At 41.4% G+C, this 25,223-nt stretch overlaps 1 protein-coding gene across 2 annotated transcripts in view; it reads right to left on the bottom strand.

Annotated features, from left to right (window-relative positions):
- Window positions 1–8,079: 8,079 nt before the first annotated feature.
- TANK (TRAF family member associated NFKB activator) overlaps window positions 8,080–25,223 on the bottom strand; it is a 35,627-nt gene continuing 18,483 nt past the window's right edge. Inside the window, exons 5-9 of one of the 2 annotated variants that reach the window (XM_074967430.1) lie at window positions 21,361–21,540; window positions 19,864–19,940; window positions 17,259–17,377; window positions 14,376–14,956; window positions 8,080–9,613 (exon numbers count right to left, since the gene is read on the bottom strand). In XM_074967430.1, coding sequence (XP_074823531.1) covers window positions 9,419–9,613; window positions 14,376–14,956; window positions 17,259–17,377; window positions 19,864–19,940; window positions 21,361–21,540 — 1,152 coding nt within the window. In that variant the 3' untranslated portion in view covers window positions 8,080–9,418. The remainder of the gene's footprint in view (window positions 9,614–14,375; window positions 14,957–17,258; window positions 17,378–19,863; window positions 19,941–21,360; window positions 21,541–25,223) is intronic. The other variant, XM_074967429.1, reaches the window with a different exon arrangement.

The following is a 25,223-nucleotide window of genomic DNA, read 5'->3' as shown; positions in this document are numbered from 1 at the left end:
CAAAAATACAAAGGCTGTTCCTTACTCTTTAATTAGGGCTCCCAAGTCACAAATCAATCTCCACTTTCCACATGATTATTTAAAGTGGAACAAATGTCCTCCACTTTTTAAAGGAAGCCAACAACCGATTAACTTCCTTTGGGGAAAAGTCGAAAAGTTTGGAAAAATAAAACAGAAGTGAACCATTTTCAAGGTCAATGACCCAGTAAGTCAACCACATGTCTGCTGTATTGGCTGCTAACCCATTAGAGGAAGGATGTAGCCAGCCTCTTGGTTCGTAACATTTCCTCAACTTTACATGGGAAAGCCAAGGAGGCACAGAGGGAAATATGGACCTTTTTGAAATGTTGTGGAAGTCTTAACAGCCTTCTGGTCCCGTTACACTCAGGTAAAGAGCTGGGGGATTGCTATTCTACCATGCCACCAGCAATCTCTTCTCTCCTAACAGACAGCCTAAAGACAAGTTAAAGAAACATTTGTCCAACGTTTGTGTGCTTCTGCTAAAAACAGGGTGTCCCCCTGCCTGGATGGCGGCCACATGACTTCTATGAGGCCAGTGGGAGTTTTGAGAAAACTGCACGTGGTCCGCGGGCCTTTACTCTTCTAGATCTGCAAAGAAAAGCTGAAAGGATGGGTTCTTATTGTGTGTTTGCAGAGGGCCGGGCCCAATGGCGTGCCATCCTGGTTGCTGCCTCTAGACCCTACTGTGATACAAATAAAATAAATAATGAGAATAATGAATAAACGCCTACTACACTCAAACCCGTTGACTTGCCTTTGGCCTGCTGTGGGCCTGTGAGCTTGAGAAAGGGCTGCAGGCTCTTTTGAATTATCAGCTGAAGAACACCACCGTTCTTTATGCACCTCCAGCTCCCAGGGATAATAAACAGGATCGAGGCCATTCATTCCAGTGGTCATGATGGGTGCACAAGGGATGCAGAATGGCACCAGGTGAGCATATATACACGTGGCCCTGTGTGTGTGTGTGTGTGTGTGTGTAATGTGTATGCCCCCCTACACGCTTAGTGGCCAGGTAACTTCCATGACGTCAAGGAGAGTTTTGCCAAGGCTCTCTAGAAACGGTATATACATATTTAAAGAGTAAAACAATTATGTTTCTACAGTCCAAGTGGAATCGCTTTACCTTTAAAAGAAATGTCACCATTGATTGACTTCGGCCCACACTGCTCTTGGTTGGGGCAGTGATTACATAAATGAGTTTCTAGGATTAAGAAATAAATTATTTCAAACAATTGCAATGAAATTATAATACCTGACGTTTGTAAAATTTTTAAAGTTGTAATCAAACAAGTTCCAATAAAATGCTCGAGCCTTAAAATCTTAATAGATTATTGCAGGACATTTCAGGTCAAATTAGAAGCAATTTTCATATTACTTTCCAATCACGTTTTCTTTTTACATTAATTTGGACTGAAAGAATATTAGTAAAATATTAATCGGAACCCCCTCGGAAACATGTTGATATTAGTGTGTTGGGTAAGATTTGCACAAAGGAATGCAAAGCCACTTTGATTACTAGGAAAACTGGCCGTGCCTATTCCCGGTGTTGAAAGATGACTAGACCTGGCAGACTACGCTGTCAAGAACTAATGTTCAAAGAATATTTACCATTTCTTGGATGCCTATGGGCACTATATTCCATGAGCAAGTAAATTAGGGATGACATTCCTTTTGCCACAGTCTCTGTTGTCACTTGAAGCAATTGCGAATCTATGCGTAACAAGTGTGCTTGGTAGACTCTATACAAACTGCAGTTAAATGGACACATGGTTGAGAACTTTATTAGAAATTCAGTTTCTGTGGTTTTGGCTGCTGAGTCTCCATGGGCTTTCACATCTTGAATGGCATGGAGCCCGAGGTTTCTTTCCACTGCTCCTATTGAGCTTGGACTTGGCTTTTTACGCCCCCACCCTTATGTCCACAGTTATGTACTGTATTTCCACATACTGAAAATGTAGTCTACACTGCTGAGGCTGACAAGGCTAACAAAGGCTCTTGGGGCGCATACACACCAGATCTATTTGTGCTCTGGAACGTAGCTCTCCAAGCAGATAGTTCGACTGATCTAGTGCTGTACTGGTTGATATGCATAAAACTGGGATTATATTTTTCTTCTCCTTTATCATTATATACCTCCTCCGACTAGGGTAGTTCCCAAAGGAAGACGTGGATATTGCAGTTTCCTTTAATCCACCACAAATAACCTGCTGTTCACAAGTTGATGGTTCGGATGCCCTTTCAACTAGATGACACTTCTGGGACAAGTGCTAATGCACTAAATTTCTGGATTGGATTCCCATCCTACCTACGGTTCAGTTTATGCTATGGAGGCACTGTATTGTCACTCACAGACGCGCCTTCACACACGCAATCTGCATGCGCATTCCTGTTGCACATGTATTGACCCTAGAAATAGCTTTAAGTGGTTTTTCAAGGCACCTGCTGTAAACACAACATATTTTACAGACAGCTTCTAAGTCCAGGATCTCAATGTCTTGTTTAATTCCACTCTCCAATTAGTAATTGTTTTTAATAGCCGATGTACATGCGCCTAGTGGTGGCGACAAGGGCATTTGATCCGTTAGAAAATAGCTACATTATTTGTCGCACCAATGTTCACGCTGAAGTATAAAAAAGATGCTTGTAATGACAGTGCATTAGTGCTGTCCGAAGGGTAGCAGTGCAGCTGCACAGGCTGCCCTGGTGCATCCATCTCTTCCAGTTTGTGGGCAGGTACCGAATCATGTCCCAGCTGGCAGGCAAACGGAGTTAGCAGGAGAAGAGACTCTTTTTGCGTATCTTCTGTGAATCCTCAGGAAACACAATCGCGTTCTTGATCTCTAGTGCTTGTAATTAAGAGGATGGCATCTTGGGCTGCAGTGTACGGGAGAAAATCACTTTCACAGCACCTGGAGAGCTTGGTGTGGTGCTTGCTGACTAGGATGACCAGATAACAAGTGTGAATCTTTATGAAGGTTCCATAACCTTTTGCCCTAAGAGACTGTACTTTTGACACGGCAGGATGGAATAATATAGATGTTTGTATGTGGGTGATAGTGCGGGGATTTTAAAACCACGAGACTCTTATTAAAGTATTTTAATGAACTACATTCAAACAATGAAACCCTAACAAAGCCTCCGTGTCCCTGCTAAGAGTAAAGTCTAATTGCTAGCCAGCGACTGTTTTGCTTAGCGAGATTTTTGTATTGCAATCAGATACAGAGAAAAAGCTAGCAGGTGAGATTCACATTTAACGTTTTCAGCTCGTGACCTCAGAAATGTCACGCCACTTTTCTTCTATACATCCCCTTTACCTATAGATCGTTATAAAGAAAGTGGTAAAACAAACAAAACAAGCAAAAAGACTTCATTCGCATTCCGCGTCTGCCTTCTGTCTCACACATATTAAATTTCACAAAACAGAAAGAAACAATAGAGCTTATTAAGAAAAACTTGTTCGGATTGGCAAATTAAGCATAACGGAAACACACACGTTTTTACAAGTACGTGGTTCTCTTCACCAACTGAACATTTATAACCTTTTTGAAAGTATATACTTGTCTCTGCAAAATGTTTCCGTTTTAGTTCACTTTCACCATGTCACCCTGTTACATAAATCTGTAATTCGGCCAGTTTTCAGAATCCCTTCTAAATCAGAGCACTCTTCGCCTTTATTTTCTGGGCAGATAGTAACCAAACAAGTGTAATCACTGCTCGTTGATTTTCTTTCCCAGTGAAATAGCTGGAGAGATGCAATGCACTTCTGTAGGTAAGGTTAGTCCCCACTGAACGTTCTTAGGCATGAAAGGAGTGATTAATATGATAGCCAGGGTGGAACCCACAGTCTCAGCATTCCTCTTTCCGGCCAATATGTGTATCATATGATGATGTATATGTTAAGCAATCTTGGAAAATTATGTCAAAGGAAGCAACAGCCCAATAAGCCATATGTTCAGGGAACTTAACCGGTTTCCACTAGGGATCAAATATCAGTTCATCTTTGTCTCCTTGTGTGCAAATATTTTTTACAAAAATTCCATGTAGATAAACCATAAAGAGAGCCGAGATTTCATCCTCCATCGCTAGATTCAGAAGCAAAGATGAACAATCGCCTACTTAGCAAAGGGCACAAAGGTTAACATGAATGTCTCCCCCTATTTGTGTATCCAGGAGGTCAGTATTATTTACATATACAAAACTGTGCACCTAGATTTCTTTACATTTTTAGAAATGTTAAAAACGCTAATGCTGAGCATCGCGAGGTACTAGACTTCTCCGCACCCTGCGTATTGTAGCGATCTGGAGAATTGATTTTGCAGCCTGGGATGTCAGAAAGCCACAGACGCATGAAAATCTCACCATCTGTATGCTCATGGAAAGTCTCATCAAATAGTCTAAAATAAAGGCGTAGCATCATTTAAAAAAACAACAACAATAACTAGCTATATACATATTTGAAAACAATTAAAAAGCTATCGAAAGTAGTGTTCAACCTGGATTAGCAGGGTCTTCATCACAGGCCTAAAACTAGCACTTTTCTTTGTTTGCTTAACCTCCAAATCCCCTGGTAAGGCACACCAAAATGGTTTTAAATATCTCTTGTAAACGAGAGGTTTTAAACTAAACCGAGACGTGTGGCTAGTGGATTTCGGTAAACCACGACAGGCTCAGGAACCGGGTGGTGGGCTGACTTTGGGATTAACTAGTATTCTGAACAAAATCCTCCTGTACTTTTTTCTCCTGTCTATGCCAGAGAACAAGGGGTGTGTATTATTAGGAACCACCTTCTCCCTCTTAATGCAGAAATTACATCGTTCATATACACTCCTGCAAGTAATACAGCATCAATATGTTATTCCCTTAACATAAAAACATCCAGTTTGTGTAAATCTGTAATAAATAATATTTTAATGTTAAGGAGAAGTGTATAGTAATCAAAATCTTTAGGGGCAGGATGGAATAGAAACTGAGAAACATTTGACAGTAAACAATCCAACGCTCATTCTTCTGCCTCACACTAGGAATATGGCGCATTTAGCTGTACCAGTGCTGCAGATGCTACCGCTCTCAGAGCCGCCTTGGTGAACTCCCGGGCTGTTGGAAGTGGGGGGCAGTGAGCAAGGCCGAGCAGGGCCTGGGCAGACAGCGTCTTCCCCCCCGCCTGGAGTGGGGTGGGCGGCTTTCCGCGCAGGGACGCGGTGCGCGCATGTAAAGCAATGTAGACCTGAGCACCTTGTACCCCACTCGAAGGCCAACTCCCTTGAGCCTCCTCGCAGCCAGCGAGCGGGACCAGCATGTGCTGCGCTTCAGGCTTGCAAGGCCGAGCGGTCTGCAAGGCACGAGGCTGGGCTCAAGGAGAGCCGGGGCAGGCTGCTGATCTGCCGGAGCCGGCCAGCGAGACACAAAGACAGCAGGGATCCCCCGGGTCGGGAGCGGCAGAGGCTGGAGGCCGAGTAACAGAGCGCGGCCGTGCGCTTCTCCCGCCTGGGCACCTCTTCTCTGACTCCTCGGCCCGCGACGCTGCCAGGAACTAACGGGTCCAGCCTATCCCGGGGCTGGGAGGGGAGCGGGCACTGCCGTGTGAGGAACCCCCAGGGGACTGCCCCACACGCCGGCCTGTCTGAGGAAGGCAGGGCCAGCGGGAGCTGGGTGCCCCCGGGGGGTCGGGCCGGGTTGCAGTCGCTACGCATGGCGCGCGCGTGGTGTGGTTGCGGAGGGCCCTGGGCTTGCCATGCGGCGGGCGGGAAGGAGGGATCGCGGCAGGCGGGCGGGCGGGCGGAGGGAGGAAGGAGGCCGGGCTGATTAGCATGCAGAAGCGCTCGCAAGCCCGGCTCCATTGTTTTAACACCTCCCCTCTCCTCCGCGCCAATCTGTCACCGTTCAGCAGGCGAACGCTGCTGCCTCGAATGCTGCTCTTCTCAAATGAGACGGATAATTAGCTGCCCCGCACGAATGGCGCACTCTTCTCACCCCTGATTGCTATCACCTTCTTGCTCCTGGCAGTTTTGACACCTCGTAATCAGCCTGCTGCTTTTTCTCTTTTCTTTCCCTAGTTCTGATTTTTTTCTCTCCCCCTTATTCTAGTTTTTTTTTTAATGCAATCCCAGTTGCCATTTGGATTGAAACTCCTCTGCTGAGTTAACCTTGTCGGGTTGCGGGGGAAAGGAGGATGTTCGGCAGGGAGGGAAAGAGACAGAGCTTCCTCTGAGCCCCAGCTGCTGAGCTCACCATGGGTGGGAGAGAGGAATAGCTTTCGTTTGAGGCTCTAGTGCCCTTTTCTACTGAGGGACTAGCTTCTGCCGAGTCGCCTCTGAATTCACCGTGGAGAGAGAGTGGGGGGGGGGGGAGAGGATACTTTAAATGGCACACCGGCTCAATTAATGGGGGGGGTAGTAGCATTGCCTCAGTTTAGTTACTCTTGTGGTATGGGGAGGGGAGTTTGAAAGTCCAGTGGCCATTTGGAGACTCTCTTCTGCACGGAGGGAGAAAGAGTTTAGCTTCATCTGAGACTCCTCGAATGAGCTGACATCTGGGGGGGGGGGGGGAACAGCTCCCACTGGAGTGTGGCAGAGGGGACTGATTCCAGAGCTAAGAGACCTCAATTAATGTCCCGAATCTCTCTTAGCAATCACACAGGGGAGGACTCGGAGGATCTGTCACAGGCGTGTTTTCCTCTCCTCTAACGAGCACTAACATGACAGGCGAATGACTGGAGCTACACGCAGCTGTCGCGGTAGCCGCGAGACAGAGGAGCTACATGTGTTCTGCCGGGCCGCCAGCACCAGGCACCCCCTGCACCAACGCTACCCCCAGGGGAGACCTCTCGGCAGAGGCAGGGGAAACACCCTGCCTGGGTGGAGGTCAGACCCACTAAGATCTTCACTGGCTGCTGGCTCTGAACATGTGCGTTCGTTGCCACCTACCGCCCTCCCTGCGGGGCAGAGGACTGCAAGCGAGACAGCAGTGGAGGCTTGTAAGCCTCTGCAGCGCCAGGGCTGGCGGGGACTCTGCTCACGCCTCTAGCCCGGGAGAGGAGGATGGGAGGAAGTAGAGAGAGGGAGGAAAGCAGCACCTTGGCACCAACCTGCTGCTCCTGCCCTCATTCTGCTTCCTTCCTCCCACCCGTGATAGGTTCTTAATGCACTTCCCCTGCGGACTCAGCCTCCGCTGCTGCGTTAAACGGGGGAGAGGAGAAATCGCTGCAACTGATCCTGCTCTGGTGCGGAGCGTAGTGAAGCAGATGTCCGTGAGCCGCCGTGCAGCCGCCCCCTCCTCCAGGAGCGCAGCGCGAGAGCGGCGCCCTCACCTCCCGCTGCTCCAAGCGGCTTGCAGCTGGCCAGGGGGTGCTTTGGGGGTGGTGGGGTTTTAAATTGATGCTTGCAGCCCCTTGCTGTGGTCCGGGCACCGCTCGCTGCCCTGGACGTGGCGCCCCTCAGGCAGGAGTGTTTGAAATGCAGATTTAACTCTCGTCGGAGTCAGGCCCCCGAGGCTGATAGGCAAGGTGGATTACGACTCCCCATCTTTGGCTTCTTCCTCCAGGGGAGGGAAGGGGCGTTTCTAGGCCTGCCACCCCTGCTGTGCACAGAGGAGAGCTCTGGCCCCTGGGCGGACACTCTTCGGCTCGGAGCAGGAGAGGGAAAACGCAGGCACGCGCAAAAAAGGTGGCAGGGATTAAAAGGTAAATCGCGATTTGCGCAGCTCTTGCCAAGGTGAGCTGCGGGTCTTGCTTTTTACGGGCCAGAGGACAAGGCAGTTGGGTGTCGGCCTATTTTGGAGAGCGATTCCCTCCCGCTCTCCCCCCCACACCAAGTACCACCCCCAGCAGCGCTCACCTCCCAGCGATAACTGGACGGGAACTTCACCTGCCCCACTGCGCCCAAAGACGCGCCTGCCTCAAACCCTTCCATCCGTGGAGCGACGTAGGAAAAGGGGTTTTAACGCTATTATGGTAACAAACGCACTCTCCAAGTCACACGAACAGACAAGCACTGTACCCTGTACTTTATTACAGTACATCAGCAGCCAACAGCTAGTCACATACACAGCAGGCACTTAAAACTACAGTAAATAGTTGTAGAAAAATGTTTAGTGTAGGAGCATTCTCCAGTGACTTAAAAATCCACTTCTAAAAACGATGCAAGATTTCTATTTCCCTTTAGCTTTGTAAAATGGTGACCCTCACCCCATAAATCTTTGAAAAGAGAGAGAAATTAGCGCCATGCTTACCTGTAGCTATAGAAAATATATTAATGCTAACAACCACTTTGACTGAACAGTTCCAGTCCAGACTTAAGTGCAGACAGCTCTCTTGGAAGAGATCGTTGCAAGTCAACTGTTTAAAAACAACATGCAAGCTAGCTGATCTAGCATTCATAAAATACACACACAGCCATCAAAATTTAAATTATAGTTTAAAAGTGATTTTTAGTTTAAGAGAGTATTTTGGGCTGAAGACTTGTGTTCAATTTTTTTAAAAATTCCCTTGTGTTTGAGTAACAGCCAGTAGGGAACCACAAGAAATGCAAAATTATCTTTTGAACTTGTAGTTTTAGGGGAAAGCGTAACCTGGTTCATCCTCATCTTCTCTCTATGTAAAAGCATGCGTCAGCTCCCACAGAAGAATAGGTATTTTCCATGAGTTATGAATGCTAACAATATACATTATTTAATAGTGCACCTCTGCCAAAGATACATACCATTGCTATCTTCATTTTAGCCAGAGAGCGAGTATTGTTTTGTATCTGAGACAAATCTGTTTATTACGTCATTGCCAGAGATCAGTGTAAACAAAAGACAAATGTATCTTAAGTATGACATACCTGTTACTTGGCTGCTCTAGTAATTTTATAGGAACCTTATCTGCAATAAAAATACAACACTGAACCTGTCTTAAGTCAAATTTAGACATTCCGCCCTAGCCCTTCAGATGTTCTTGGGGCCTGTTCCTGCTTCTATTTACTACAACAGGAGTAGGATCAGGCCCAAGGGCACTGAGGAAAATGGATAGGACAGCTCACACTTTATCTCCCCAAATTAAAGGCCAAGTTCTGCAAACATGTACTCATGCAAGTAGTCCTTACTTACACAAGTAGTCATTAATTATTGTGGGACTACTCAGGTGAAGGTAACTTGCGTAAGAAAAGGTTTGTAGGATCAGGCCCAAAGATCATATTGCAACATGACATACTGAAATGAAACTGAATTACAGTTTTCTACTGGCTAACTTAAATGCGTAAAATTACAAACGTTAAGTGTAATTTTAAAAAATTGACATGAACTTAACTAAAAAACAGTTTCAGTGACATCATTATGAACATAGTCTTAATTCTGAAGTTAACATACACACATGAATTAAAAATATACAAAAGTGCAACCCAGTATCTCTACAAAGTCTTATTCAGCTTGCTTCCGGATACATTGATTGTTCTTTAAAGTGTGAATTAAGATGCCTGAGAAAATCCCCCCTGGATGTAGTAGATGGTGGGAAAACTTTTTGACAGAATTCACATATTCCAGACTGCTTCAGTTCTGAGTCTGTATAACCTTGTGCCAGTAAGTTATTATCTTGAGTGTGATATGGCTTCCAGAAGGGCTGGAAAAAAAAAAAAAAAAAAAAAAAAGCAAAGTTATTTATTTGTGTTTTAAATGAATACAGTTCTAAATATAAAAGTTACCAGCATTTGTTTTCCACTAGTTAGATTTTGTACATACGTGATATATTTTAACAACAAAAATGGCATCTCTGGTTCTCATTACATTAAAATCAAGAAAAGACTTCACATTTTGGCGAAGTAAAAGAATCAGAAGGAAACTAAACATTTATACATTTACATCTGCAAACACTGTGTCAAATACAAGAATAGAAGTCAGATTTTAAAAAACACTCATGAGAATCAACTAAAGCTTCCTTTATCAACAATGTCAGTGTAATAAATACTAAGGCTTTTTATGGACTCTTCAAATATTTCACTGTAGGAAACTAAACCATGGCATCTGTAGTCTCTGTACTGAGATACTGTATAAACATTCCTGTACAGATAAAATTGCCCTTTTTAGAAAATAAGCAATATACATTTTACATTAGAGTACAGCATAGGTTTACTATATAAGACTAACATGAGGCAGATTTTATTTTACATTCCCCCTATTGGAACGTATCTAGTTTTCAATTTAAGCAGAAAGCAATCTCCCTGGCAATATAGGGTAATTTATATTTTACCTCTGTATTATCTGTTGCTAATATTACAATAATGAAATTAAATTAATCCTTAACCTCCCTTTGCAATCCTCATTTCTTCATCACAAAGACTGTGTGGCCTGAAGTGTCTGAGTCTCTGCTTCTTCTTCCTACTTGGCATCAAGTTATAAGCCAAAGTGCACTCAAACTGAATGGCAGCAAGTAAGTGGCAGGAGGGGGCACAGCCCAGGAGAGATTGCTACAGTCTTTTTGCTATAACTTCACGCACAGAAGGGAAAGAGTATTTTGGCAATAGAAAGGCAAGCAGTTTCCCTTGAAGTTAAGTCTCTTGCTGTCCATCCCCATAAAAGAGCTTCAATTTTCATGTTCCCAAACTTTGCCAGGCTAAAAAGCAGGTGCTTAATCCTCCAGTGGCAACAAACTGTGCTACCAAGCTGGCTTTCACAGTGGTTAGTTCTTATTTCTAAACCAGATGCAGTTTCTTTTAGGAGTTAATTCCCTTCCTAAACAAGGTTTAGCATTTCAGGGGGCTGTTGTTCATTAGTAATTAAGTGTAATTACATCAGTTCCTTCTGCAATACAATCTACGGATTGTATATCATGGGTAGTTGATGTAAGTTGCATATGAAATTTGTCTAGACACTAACATACTTTTAAATATTCCTATAGGAGTGTGTTTGTGGTTACTCACTTGCAACACCACCTTGAATAAATTGGCATTTTTAATAACCATATAAAGAGGCATGATATTTAAAGTGGCCAAAAAGGTTCTTGTAAAATTTGCTGAAATGTATTGAGGACTAAGTAAGGTTCTAATCTTACAATCTGGAACTACCAGGCTTAGGTACCAATCCAGAAAAACACTTAATACCACAGACTTCTTGGGGACTTAAGCATGTGCTTAAGTGCTTCCCTGAATAGGGACAGATTTAAGGAGATGCTTAAGCATTATGCTGAATTGGGACCTTAAGCATCTATTTAAATGTCTTCAAGCAATAGCAGTCCCATTACAGTCAATGGACTATTCATGTGCTTAAAGTTATGCATTTTAAATGGTTTTCTGAATTGCGGCCTCGCTAGGGTTGGCAGTCCCACTAAATAAAGCACTGCATCAATAATTAATATTTGCGGAATCAGACCTTAAGTTGTAAAGGCGTGCACATATGTACAAACACAGTTAACTATAAATCTGTAAAGTCTTAGGTCCAGTAAGATGCATGTTTATTGTAATCTGCCACATGTTTCAATCACATTGTTTTCAAAGAGGTACTATATCCTAACAGGGCCACCCAGATGGAGAAAAGGGAGGAGGAGAGGAGAGGAAAGGAAAAGGAACTGTTTGCAGGGGGCCCCCTAAACTGAGTGGCATTGTGACTGGGCGCATGGGGTTGCAGTGCCACTGAGGTTTGGCACTGTGACCCTGTGTAGCAGCTCACAATGCCCAGGGTGGGTAGCCAGCCCCAGCCCCGCAGGACAAGAGCCACTGCTACGCAGTAAGTGTGGGGTAGGCTCACTCTCCACACCCAACCCCTACAGCCTCCCCTCAGTGTTTTTGCACCCTTATTTTTGGGGGGGTGGGGGGGGAGGGGAAGGGAAGGGGAGACTGCTTCAGATTTTGTCCAGGCCTCCAAAATCTCTGTGCAGCCCTGTACCTTAAGGAAACAGTACAGAGTTTTCCATTTAATATCCATAAAACAGGAAAAAGCTAAATTTACCACATAAACTGAGAGCAGCAGCTCCAAAGGTTCATTGTTGCCAAATATATTGTATTTTAAAGGGGTTGTTCCACCTTATAAGTTAACATATACAGTAAATATGACAAAGTCCTAGTCTATACTAGGGGCAAAAAAAATCCAGCATGTAATTCACCACTGTTGGAGCTCCACCAGTAGCAACTATAGACAGGGCACAGGCAGGCCTCCCAGTACTTGGCATAGGTATCGACAGGGCTTGGTTGGTTGTTTATTACTAGTCCCTATACGACAAGGTGGTAAAAAAGATCTGGGCACTGTCTAAACTAGAGCGCAACTGCTGCAGCTACACCCAGTGAAGAGAATTACACGCCCAAGTTTTGTCAATGTGAATACAGCGTAAAGAAGTTGTATTAATCTAACTGGATGATACTTCAGCACTTGAACTCAGCTAAGAGCAAATCTCTAACCCTATAATCAGTAAAAAGACAACAGATCAATTCAATTCACCCAAAACAAAATGCATGAAAACATTTTGGAAGCAGTTAATATACATCACCTTTATTTAAATATACACACATGTATATTTAATGGATTCTAAAGTAATATTGGCTTCTGTCAAATAAACTTCTGGATAAGATGCAACATTTTAATCAATGTCCTTATGTTCTACTTTGCTACATGGATATGACTTCTAAATATTGAAACTATTTTGTATTGCCAGTTTTCTTTTGAAATGTAACATTCGATATTAAAATCTCCCCATAGAGCTGTAGTATTGGTCATTTACATTCTAAAAAGGATACCCTCAAACTAATTTCCTTATTTTTCACAAATACCAATTATCTAACCCTATGCTCTCTTGTCCACCAACTCTCCTGCACTTTTAAAGCTGCATACTTCCCTATGAACTTTTAATCACACACCAGCTGTTTCACTTGCTGTAATATACAATGCAGGGTGCCATCTATTGAAAAATGAATTCACAGACTAGCTAGTAAAAGAACAAGCAGGAGAGATAATGGAGAAAAAAAAACCAAGTAGTAGAATGGACGCTTCATAGATCCACAGGAATTCTACTTGTAATAAAAAGTTGTTTAATTTCTTGTACTCAGTCCCAACTATAACTGAGAATTTGGAGGAAAATAAAGTACAATAAAAAGGAGTATGTAATTAATAATTCAGGATAAAGTTAAAATCTACCACAGCACAAACAATATATTGAAAATATAATCACACACTTTGAACAATGAATCTGTGGTAATTAAAAAAATAAAATTATGTAAATCAGCACTACAAATCTCAGATTCTCTGCCAAAAATTTTCAGAAATTAAATTTAAGACTATGGTAGACAGTAGAACTAGGCTGGGTCAGTTTTAATAATAATACATCTACAGCATCTGAGGATCTCTAGAGCAGGTAAATGTTATTTTAGCCTCACAGCTCCTCTTTTCCTTATTTTAAAGGCAAAGTTGAGGCACAGAGCGGTTAAGGCAATTTGCCCAAGGTCAAAGGGAATAACTGGAAGAGCTGAGAAGAAAATGCAAAAATCCTAAATATCAATATCTGCTCTAGCCTTTGGGTAACACTCCCTCCTACGAGAAAGGGACAAAAAGTGAAATCCTGGCCCTATTAAAGTCAATGGAAGTTTTGCCACTGACTTCAATGGAGCCAGGATGTCATCCAAAGGCTCTGATTAAGCAGAGCACTCAAGGGGACTCACACACACAATTGTTTTGCTGAATTTGGCCAAAGGGCCTTATTTTCAGAGATACTGAGCATCTACAGCTCACGCTGAATTCAGCTGGAGTTCTGGACGTTCATACTTCTGAAAAATCATCACACCTCAAGTGTCTACTTAAAAAGTAGATATACATTTGCCTGTATTTCCTTAGGTTTCCATTTATGACTATTTGTGGAAGTACATATTTTCCTATTCTACAAGTACTTCTAAAGTATTTTATCCCTTTTAAGTTGTTCTGTGTTTGTCCCTCATTAGATCTAAAGATAATTCCTTCTGGGGAAAAAAAAAAAATCATCTATCTGGTATTTTTTAAAAATAGCACATGCCCAAATGTTCAGTTGTACATTTTTAAAAAGTATAGAGATGCACACTATTTGATTCTATGGAATAAATACTTGGGTAAAGAGAATTTTTGGATAGTTGTGATTAAAATCAATTTTGCAATGGATACAGAAACAGTTACTTAATATCTTCCTGAAGTGAAATTTGTGCAAACATCTACATTCTTAAATCTAATTTAAATCCCTCCATTATTTCACTGAAAATGTAGTTAATGTACACAAATTTAGTGTCAGAAAGTAGATCTACATAAAAGTCAAATGTTCACCATAAAAATGGTGTGATTCATATAGGTTTCATTCCTGCCTGAAAGACCTTTGCACGGCACTTGTTTAAATGAAATATTAACCTTTAAAATATACAATATCAATATAAAGATACCTGCTGAGGTCCTCTGACAGCCCTCCCAGTGGCCTCTGAAGAGGGAAAATTTAATTCAATGGCATCCTGATTTGTGTACGGATGTACAAGTTTCGTACCAATGTCTGCTGTTTTCAAACATGGTGTTTTGTCCTGAGTATTCTGTCTGAGCATGGTTGTATGGCTTGGGGGTTTTGTTTTGTCAAGTGTAGTTAGGTTTTGCATAGTTATGTGGTCAACTCCATGAGTTTCAAATGGGTTACATTCCAATTTACTCCGGTTCATAGTATGGTCTTCATGCTTCATGTTAAAATGATGATCTTGAAGTATATTTTCAGCTATTGCAGTACAAGGAACTGTTGGTTTATCTGGAGTGCTCTGTAAGAAAGTAGAGTCATTGTCTGTAGGTGGAAACTTGACATTCAATTTAGAAAGTGATTCTACAGAGTTGTCTTCCTCATCTTGGCCCACTCCTCTTGGTGTGATAGATGTTGTGCATGATACACCTCTATTTATATCTGGTTTAACCTGAGGTTTAAAAAGTTCTTCTGCTTGTTCATCAGTTTTATCAGTACACTGAATAGGCATGGAAAACGGAATTTCTGTAACGGGGGGGGGGGGGAAAAAAAGGAAATTGTCAGACGCCATCTATGGAAATATTTCAAAGTAATTGTTAAAGCACAGATGTGTGGATCAGTTATTTTTCTTGATTCTCTTTCTTGATTTTTTTAGAATATTTTCCTGAAGCCAATAATTTGAGGGATGCTCCCCCTATCATCCCATTCAAGAAGGATAGCCTCAAGGCAAAAAAACCAGAATGTGAAATGACAGAGCTTGATTAATTTATTCTAACAATTCTATCCCTCTTAGATTGCCCCATATTCTCAACACACACTCATGTACATTTACTACAGAGTTCTGGCAGCTGTTGTAACTCAAGATATTGTTTTATGGAGTGCCAACAGTGTGCTAGGCACTGTAGTCCCAAAGTATTTGAAGTGAATAGACCTTCACGGTAGGGATGGTCTTCCTCTGTGTTTGAGAGCTCTCAGTGCATTCGAGAACTACAAATAATAATCTACATATTACTTCTAATCAAGTTGGGGAATAGTTTTACTATATATTTCATGTATGCAAAGTCCTCCTGAAATCACTCCAATCTATGGTGATAGACGCCATATAAATTCACAGGCAGAAACCGGCATGGTAAGTCTACTGCTTTCTATGCTACAGATATATATATATTTTTAAAATTATAGGGTGAATTTGCCTCTTCTAAAACTAGTTATAGTCATGTTGGTCCCAGGATATGAGAGACACAAGTTTGGTGAGGTAATATCTTTCTATTGGGCCAACTTCTGCTTTTCAGCTACCCAGAGCTCATCTTCAGGTCTGGGGAAGAGCTCAGTATGGTCAAAAGCTCGTCTCTCTCACCAACAGAAGTTGGGCCAATAAAAGATATTACCTCACCCAACTTGTCTCTTCCTGAATGAGGCAGAGAATCTTTTAATGCGAAAAGAGGACATAGTATTGTTTATATAGAACAAACAATACACAATAATAATGTAGTGTCAAAAAAACCCACAGAAATCAATTTCACAGGCATCTATTAATTAACTGGAAGCAGCTTGACAGATACCCAGAACTTTGGAATATCAGGTCCCTTATTTACGTATTAAAATATGGATTTAGGAGCATAACTTTAGACTCTTTCAGTATTTTCTTTTCAGCAGTTGATGTCCATGTTTAGCTGAAGTAGATACTTGTACATATTGATTTCAGCTGAGTACAGCAATAAGTGGGTACCATTAAAATTTTATCTTTTTAATTGTTATCTATGAGAAATTATCACAAGTATGGTTACCGTTTAACAGTTAGACAGTGAATACAAGTTTTAAGGGAGTCCAGTGTACTACTTATTAGGACTGGAAGTCACGTTATTAATAAATATATCTCACAGTCATGATCAGCACTTCATTGTACTTGCCTCAAGAAAAGACAAAACATCAACTTTGGAATAACTTGCTGAGTGCCCCAAATCAGAGATAAGAGGGACACATTTGGCACATAAATAAAAGATCAACTTTCATCTACCCTTTCCCCCCCTTGAAGTCATGGACCACTAGCTCTTATTTCATGTGAAGTTGTAACATCTAGTTTGTCAATATGTATTGGAGACATCTGCAGGAAGCTGGAAGAGTAAAGTAAATTTTTTTTGTAAGGGCTTGAAAAGCAGTCTATAAAACCCTATCAGGACCTGATCCTGCTGTCTTATAGTATGCAAAAGCTAATGAAACTACTTCAAGTATTATGTATTATGTCCAGTATAAGTGATAGCAGGATCAGGCTCATAGGACCTAGTCCAGTTCTCGCTGAAGTCAGTTTTTCCACTGATTTTGGCGAGAGTTGGACCTTTAGTCTGTATAATAAATAAATAAATAAATAAATAGGGCGTTTCAAGTCTGCACAAGGCACTTTGTCTTAAAGTCCTCTACCTCTCCACATGCCAGCAGCCTTCTTTGACAAATGTGAGGCTGGAAATATTCATAACAGGCATTTTTATAAACAGAGCTAAATAAAAAACAAAAAGTGCCGTCACTCAGAGCATGCTGGGGAATCAGACTGAGTGAGAGCCAATGATCTACTTCAAGGGACAAAAAAAGAAGAAGTCTCTTACATGGTGACTGCCTCTTACCCATGTAATTTGGAATGTTCCTCATACAATTCCAAAACTCATGGTGCATTTTCTTAGTGAACTGCAGAGCACCATGTGAGCAGACTTGAAAGAAGCAGATGGTAAACAGTAGAAGTACTTTCAATGTATGTGTAATTTACAGTATTTTCAAATATAAAGCAAAGCTTTCAAACAGTTGAATCACAATAAGAGCTAAAGGAAGATGTTACCATTTACAGGTTCTCTCTTTATGTTAAGTTTACTGAGTTGGTCTGTTTGCTTTCTTGCTAGTGTGCATATTCGATGACATTCTTCCTTCATCTCCTGGAAAACCATCTCTAGATCTTCCCTAAAAGTTCAATATTTTAAATCAAAAAGTGTCAGTGGGTTCAGCTCTTTCATGACCTTGAATTAAAAAAAAAAAAAAAAAAAAATTCCACAACTGTAAGCCAGAGATAGTGTTGACTACCAGAAAAACATTTAGCTGGTAGTCTTCTCCTTAAGGTGCGTGCGCGCACACACACACACACACACGTACACACTCTCTCCTTTGCAAAAGCAAATGGAAGGGAAGAAAGTAGTCAAACATGATGAAATATGTAGCTGTTTGATCATATCACATGCATAGGCCCCCTGCATGGAACAATAAACCTTCATAGGCCAGGGATTCAAAGGAAATCTGAGCCACAGACCTTTCATGTTTCACTGAGTTCCCTCCAGCATTGGCAGTACAACACATCCTTGGCAATTATAGTGCTTCTGTGTTCATGCGAGGGCCAGTCCAGAGAAATTAGCTAATGCTGTTGTGAATATACATTATTTCCCATTTTTGCTGTGGACTTTAGTCCATGCAAGAAAGGAAATATGCTATGCAAAAGCAGCTGCTCCCTGGCTCCCTCCTCTGCTTGCTTTGTGACATTTTTGTAGAGGGCTGGAGAACTCCTCACTTAGGCCACGTCTACATTGGCAATTGAACGACAAAACTTTTCTCTTTCAGAGGTGTTTAAAAACAAAAAAACCACACACCCTTGAAAGACAAAAAAGTTTTGCGGGTGACAAGCGCCAGTGTGAACAGCGCTTTGTCGGCAGGAGCACTCTCCTGCGGACAATGCAAACGCTGCTCGTTGCGGGTGGAAGTTTTTTGTCAGCAGGAGAACCAACAAACAGCGGCTACACAGCACGACTAACAAACAGTAGCAACACAGCCATGCCACTAAAGTTGTGTAGTGTAGACATGGTGTCCGTTGCCATTCCCTTCTGCACAACCCACATCCTAGCTTTTTTCCTCTTGTTTTTTTTCCCCCCTCAGGGCCTTTCACAGGTTCCTAAATGGCTGTCAAATACTTAGTAAAATCACGCTAAGAATGGAAAACATAGCTCTTCATACAAGTGCAGTTTTTGGCTTCTTGAAAAACATGGCATATTACATTATTCTGCTTACTTATCACAAATACTTGAATTGAGGCACATGAGACCACACAGACTAATGAAGCATAAGTTCCTAGATCTTGCAAAAAGGACTTTTAGTTAAAGGTGAACTGAAGATTTGAGGTGGGGTAGGGGAGAGACACAGAGGGTTAGTGTCTTATTTTGATAAAAGCAACAAAAAAACCCTGTGGCATAAAGAAGCAAAAGGTTTTTCTGTGTGTGTTTTTATTCACCCTGTTGCAGTTTGGACTATTAAGTGCTGCCTTCCTCATTTTGCTAGAGGTGTCCTTTGGAGGACACAGAGATGTGGATTAGGAACTCACTCAGAAGAATGAGGACAGCTGGTGAGTGGTTTTAGTATTCATTCCAACTGTTTCTCAGGTGTTTCAGTTCGTTAGTAGTTAAACACCCCAAACTCCACTCAAAAGCTTTAAATAGTCTGATACCACAGATATTTTATTCAATCAGATTTCACTTGCTTCTCTCTGATGCCATGTCATAATCCTGCAAATTCTTCAGTCATGCATAGCCTGGCGAGAAGAAGAACTGGGCATACAAGAGCTGAATTTTAATGTAAAAAACATGCGCCGGGGCAGGAGGGGGAGAAAAGGGGGAATAATTTAAAAACAAAAACAAACCAAACCAGACACTTCAAATAAGATCTAGAAAAAAAAATAAAGTAGCAAAAAGCACAATCCCATTTTTTCCACCCCATGTGACACACCTTTAAGAATCTCCTTCTAAATGATCCTTCAGCAAAGGTTAGTAAAAACCTGCCTTAGGTCTGCACTTTTCACAGGAGAATATTACTAAGGCTCTGGTCAACCCCCTTCACCATAAAACATGCAGAAGGGCAATACTCACTCATTAAATACAGCAAGGTTCAGTGTCATACACCTCTGTGATGCCCTACTTTTGATTATTCAGGGATCACAAGGCCTCCTCTGCATTGTGGGCAGTGACTCCATAGCTAAACCTGGCCCCAAAACACTCAGATTTGGAACCATAAAGTTGAAGGATTAGTCCCTTGTGCAATCTGTTGAGCCCTCTCCTGGCAGCACTGCCCTCCTATGCTGCACTAGTTATTCCAGCATGGCTGCACGATTGCCCTCAAAAGGAGTTAAAGCTGATACAATAACCAGCATTAACATCCGTAGCTATTTCCCATGGAGCTTAAACCCCTGCTGCATCAAGTGGTTGTTTTTTCTTCCTCCTGATATATCCCTGAATATCCACAGAACGCCAGCTATGCGTCCACATGCCACACAGGCTCTGCTCCCCTCCCTACGCTGCTTCTGGGCCCTTTTCTGTTCTTTCTGTATTGTGAAAAGGGAGGGAAGCAGCTGGCCTTATTACTTTTGAGCAAATGTGAACATTGTTTACAAAAATGCTGCAAAAATTATTTACCTTTCATGCACAGTTAAAATACCAGGGATCCCTGGAGATAAATCCTGTCTAGCTGGAGCAATCTTCGTATGTTTAATCTTAAAGTAAAACATGGATTAGGGATCTTGTTTTGGTGTACGAATTTCGATTCTTACATTTACATGGATTTAACACAAAGGTAGATTAACAAATGTCTCAACATTCTTCAATAATCAGCAGAACCAACTAATCTTATGTGTATCCCAAGAAGCCATTTAGAAAACAAATGTACAAGAAATCTCATGTTTCATTCTTTGATTTTAAAATCCCTTCTAGTACAAATTTGGTAATGCCACTATTTTGCCCTTATACAGAGGTTTTCATTTGAGACCACAGGCGCCGACTCTGTGGGTGCTCAGGGCTGGAGCACCCACGGGGAAAAAATTAGAGGATGCTCTGCACCCACCGGCAGCCAAGCTCCCCTCCTCCTTTCCCCCGAGCATGCCCCATCGCTGCTCCTCCACCTACCTCCCAGTGTTTCCCGCCCAGCTGCCAAACAGCTGTTTGGCGGTGTTAGCAAGCTCCAGGCTGGGGGGAGGAGGCGGGGCCGAAGCCAGGATTTGAGCAAGGGGTTGGAATAGGGGTGGGGGTCAAGTACCCGCAGAAAAAAGAGGGGAAGTCAGCGCCTATGTTTGAGACTCTCATAGGACTTTAATATGTGGGTAAGCATTATCATCCTCTTTATAGGTAGAGAAGCTAATGCACAGAAGTTGTATTGTATTACAATTCAGTTTTAATCATGTATCAGATCATAGGCTCATTTCTAAGGAACTGACGTATTTTAAATTCCAAAAATCAATTGTCTTTAACATTTTCAACAAGCAGATTAAAGGCTGATAAATTATCTATCATGCTTTTAAACAAGTTGTTACCTTTGACTACCACCTTGTGGATTAGACTAGTATTACATGGACTGTAAATTGTTCACTAAATATAGGCTACCCCAGTGGTTTTCAACCTTTTTTCAGTTGTGGACCCCTAAAATATTGCAAATGGAGGTGCAGACTCTTTTGGAAATCTTAGACATAGTCTACAGTCCAGCAGGGGTCTGTGGATCACAGGTTGAAAACCACTGCTCTACCCTGGATGTTTTTCCTGGTAAGTGAAACACCAAATCTGACCAAAAGAGTGGGATAAAAAAGGAAGACTGAAGCTAGGTATAATATGCAATTTGAGTCTGAACGGTAAAGACCAACTACAATACAGCTATGTAATTTTTCTCCATCAATATTTAATTGTATAACAATTTAAAATAAAAATATAAAGAATAATTAAGGTACAGAAAATAAGATGCAAGTATTTTATGGCTTAACTGAAGGAACATTACAGCTAGTGTTACTGTATATATTTTAACAATTTTCTTAGCAACTTACATACAGTTGTAATCTAAAATCTGTTAACCAGAGTAATTTGTATAAACAAAATCTTAAATAAGCATAATTATTTGCAAAGGTGTGGTGTCTCATTTTATTTACTTACCTCCATTTCATATATTGGCATATGTATGCAATCCTGTGCTTCACTTTTTTCTTTTAATCTGTTTTTTAGAAACCTTATTTCTTCTTCTTTAATGGCAATAATAGATACAAGTTTATTTTCCTTTAGAGTGTTTTCTTCCTCAGTTTGCTTCAATTTAATGCCCTCTGTTTCTAATTGTTCCTAAAAATAGCACAATTGGTTAATATTTCCAGAATAGGAAGAATATCATTATGCAACAGCCTGGGATATACTAAATTAAGTCTTGGCAACCTAAATGAAATGAGTCTTATCTACTCACTAATGCCAATTTGCGTTGAAATAATTAAAGACCATTTAGTGCTATATACAGATATGTCTGATCATGGACAATTACTCAAAACAATTGTGTGCTGTTTTGAGCTTATAAAAGCCAAGCCAGCAGATTTCACATTAGTGTTTTAAAAAAAGTGGAAGACATGGTCTTACTTCATTTATATACACTGTGTGCAGTAACATTTAGTTTCATAGCATGCTAAACATCAAGTTACAGCAATTTTAAAGAAGGTGACAAAGTCTTCAGAGTTAATTTCTGGAGCAGTTAGAAATGTAGCTCTTTATCACTTAGGTGATTTAGATTTCCAAAAGACCCAAGCTGCATGCAATGCTGAAAAGATAAGGAATTAGACATTTTAAGTGTAGGCCCTATCCCAAATATTCAACCAGAATTTTGTAGAAATTAATATGTACAGAGAAAATCCATCAGGACACCAAAAGGGAAGACTTAGGTTTTTTTTTTTTAAATGTATAAGGAGGCAATCCTTGAATTATTTCTCAGTAAAAGAATATATGGCTAGCGACACAGAGACGCAGTTACAACAGCTAAAAAGCTGTCTTTCCTTGAAAGTGGTGGAAATGTCTATACCCAAAGTTTTTATACTAATGGAAGCACAGGATTTCTAGAAAGTTTGAAGAGGACAATAGAAGCACTAATGACCATTGTCCAGTTACATGTATAAACACATTTAAAAAGGGGGAGTAAGAGGGAATTTGGGCAGTTATTTTTGGAGGGATTCAGGAAGCACTGTGGCAGTCAAATAAGAAAAGGCAAATTATGGAAGAGAACTATTTGAATATGGATGACTGAACTGTATTTTTAAAATGCCACAATGCAAATAGGAGACAGACATTCACTTGGTTCAAAATTATATTTGTCCAAAAGCAACCAAATACACCAGAAATATTCTGCTCTTATTTTGAAATTGGATACAAAAGTCTCTCTCTGAAACAAATTTCAAATTGCTTTGCAAGTCATCCAAACAACAGAGTAATTCAGGTGTTTCATTCCTGAGACTTATTTTCCCACTAAAATTAAATGTTTGTTTGTTTATAAGTGTATTGATCTAACTGATCAAAATAGTTAAATAGAAACACTGTGACTTAGACCCAGGGCTGGAAAAGTCACATGCAATGTCAAGATAAATAATGTGCCAAAATGCAAGTCACACCATCTGGAAAAATAATTATTTTAAAAACAAGGTCAGTGGGAAGGCAGATAAAGAATGCTCAAGGGATGAGCCATATTAAGCCAGGTACCTGCCTCCAACAGGATAAAACTTAAGTCACCGAGTAAAGAATTAGGCCCAAGGTATACCCTGTTCACCAGAACAAACTAACAAACAAAAAAACCCAAAAAACCAACCCCCCCCCCCATGTTTTATGAAGCCTGTACATGCAAATACAATGAACTCGAAGTATAATGTATACATGGGATGGGGGCAGATGGAGGCAATGGAGAAGGAGCCAGCCCCAGGTGTGGTGATACAAGGAGGGGAGTGTATTCAGATAATCCATTAGCAGAGTCCCAAAGAGGCTGCCGTAAGAGTCAAAAATATAGACACATTCTGGGATGAAATTTAAAGAAGACATGTTTCTATATTTAAATTTCACAATTTAAGCCAGTTAACCAAGAGTCAGTGCTCCAGGTCAGCTCATCCCGCCCCCCAAATTACCTAGTCCATAGTTGACCTTCCCTTGCCTCAAGGAGTCACAGTCAGCTTCTTCCACTCACTGAGTGGTCAAAACAGTCTTTAAAATGGGTTCTCTCCACCGGAGAGAAACCCCTCATCTCCCTGGCTGGCTGAAGTCCTAGCAAACCCAGTTCCCCTGATGCTCTCAGTTGGCAGGACAACCCATTTCTAAAGCCATCCTCATACATCTATATATGCTGTTACCTTCCTGATTACTTCCTACAGCTGGAGGACCCTACTTTCAGGTTTGATGCTTCTGCCAGGTACTGGGACAGATTTCAGTACCTGTTTCCAGGACAGGCCATTAACCCCTTTCTGTCCTTGTCCAGGTTAGGTTCTATATACCCCATTACAGGGAGTAGAAAGAGGTCTAGTATCCAAGGAATGGGATGAAGAGAAAAGATGCAGCAAGAGAAGGGTTAGTCTTGATGGGACATGAAGACTAGGAAGGAAGAGATTTTTTACTCAGTTCTGAAATGGATAGGAAGTCTGAAGATTTTAGACTCAAGGTCATGTGTTCCCAACTTCCAGAGAAGTATGAGATTGTTCAAAATATGACAGCTAAATCTGAAATTTGACTTAGGAGGGACTTAGGGAAAGCAAAGGAAATAATCACAAAAGTGAGAGGAGTAGAAGGCACAAAAAAGTTTCTGTAGTCAAGGTAATATTTGATGTGGATCAGGTTAGGAGGGGATAAACATTTAGTGAGTTGGGAAGCAAGTAAGAACTTTGCTGAAGTTTAAGACACAGGTTCCTGACCATTTGGGTGAGGTGGTGGTGTTTTTGGATTAAGATATTCTTACCAGTTTTGAATGTGCTGAAGTTGAAGGAAGTTATGGTGGAGCCAGGAGTTGGATAAGGTTGAAGTACTTAAAAAAAGAGCGAGGAAAGGGCTGAAAGAGTAAAGGTTATAAAGCATAAGGAGGTCTGAAAAACATTACACAGTAAAGTTAAGAATAAAAAATGTAACAATTGTAAAGCAAGGTTAAGCATGAAGTGTATTAAGTACATACATTAGAAACAGGCAAAATGTGCAACAACACTTAGCTCATGGCTCCTTCAGTCCCTGTACACAGCTCTTGCAGAGTCTAAATAGGATTGTGCTCTGTTTGCTCTGGCCAAAAAAGTCAGGCAAAGCAAGAGGAGCACAGATTACAGGAGTGCCCCCTGAAACACAAGGCAAAGACCAGAAGCAGTGTGGGAGTTGCTATGGTCTTCCTCTAGTAGGAGAACAAAGGCAATGGGGCATAAGGAAGGCAGAGAGAAGAGAAATTCAGTGGGAGAGTCACTACATACCAGCACAACAGCCTGTCTGTGTACTAAAACGAGCATCATGTTGTTGTGAAGAAGCTATTTCATCACATACTGATGAAAGTCGGCATCACAGTGCGCGGTCATGACGTTACAGCAGGATATGTTTTGTGTCTCTCACTATTTGGTTATCCATCCAAGTCATTATATTGCCTTTCCCATATCTTACAGACACTATAACAGTGGCAATTCGACCTTTAAGAACTAGAGTCACCAAGACTGATTGGGTCTGGGTGGCTTCAACATCAATATGATAACTCTCCCAGATTAGTTTATGAACTCATGATATATTTCATATATATCTCATGATCCCATGACAGCTATGGGACTGTCTAGATGGTATCTGGCTCAATTAACATATCTGGCCATGTTCTGGATCTTATGTACTGGGATTAGCAGCAGGGATGGAAATTATACCTTTGCCATGGAGCTCTCCATTATGACTCATCTTTCCTGTCAGGGCACGGCAACCTATTTTAATAGTCTGTCCTAGGAAGCTAATGGAACAGGTAAAATTTCAGATGGCTCTAAGGAAGAATGCTGGTC

Source organism: Natator depressus, chromosome 11 (genome assembly GCF_965152275.1).
Source record: "Natator depressus isolate rNatDep1 chromosome 11, rNatDep2.hap1, whole genome shotgun sequence".
Classification (NCBI taxonomy): Eukaryota; Metazoa; Chordata; order Testudines; family Cheloniidae; genus Natator; species Natator depressus.
This window is presented reverse-complemented; position numbering and strand designations above follow the sequence as displayed.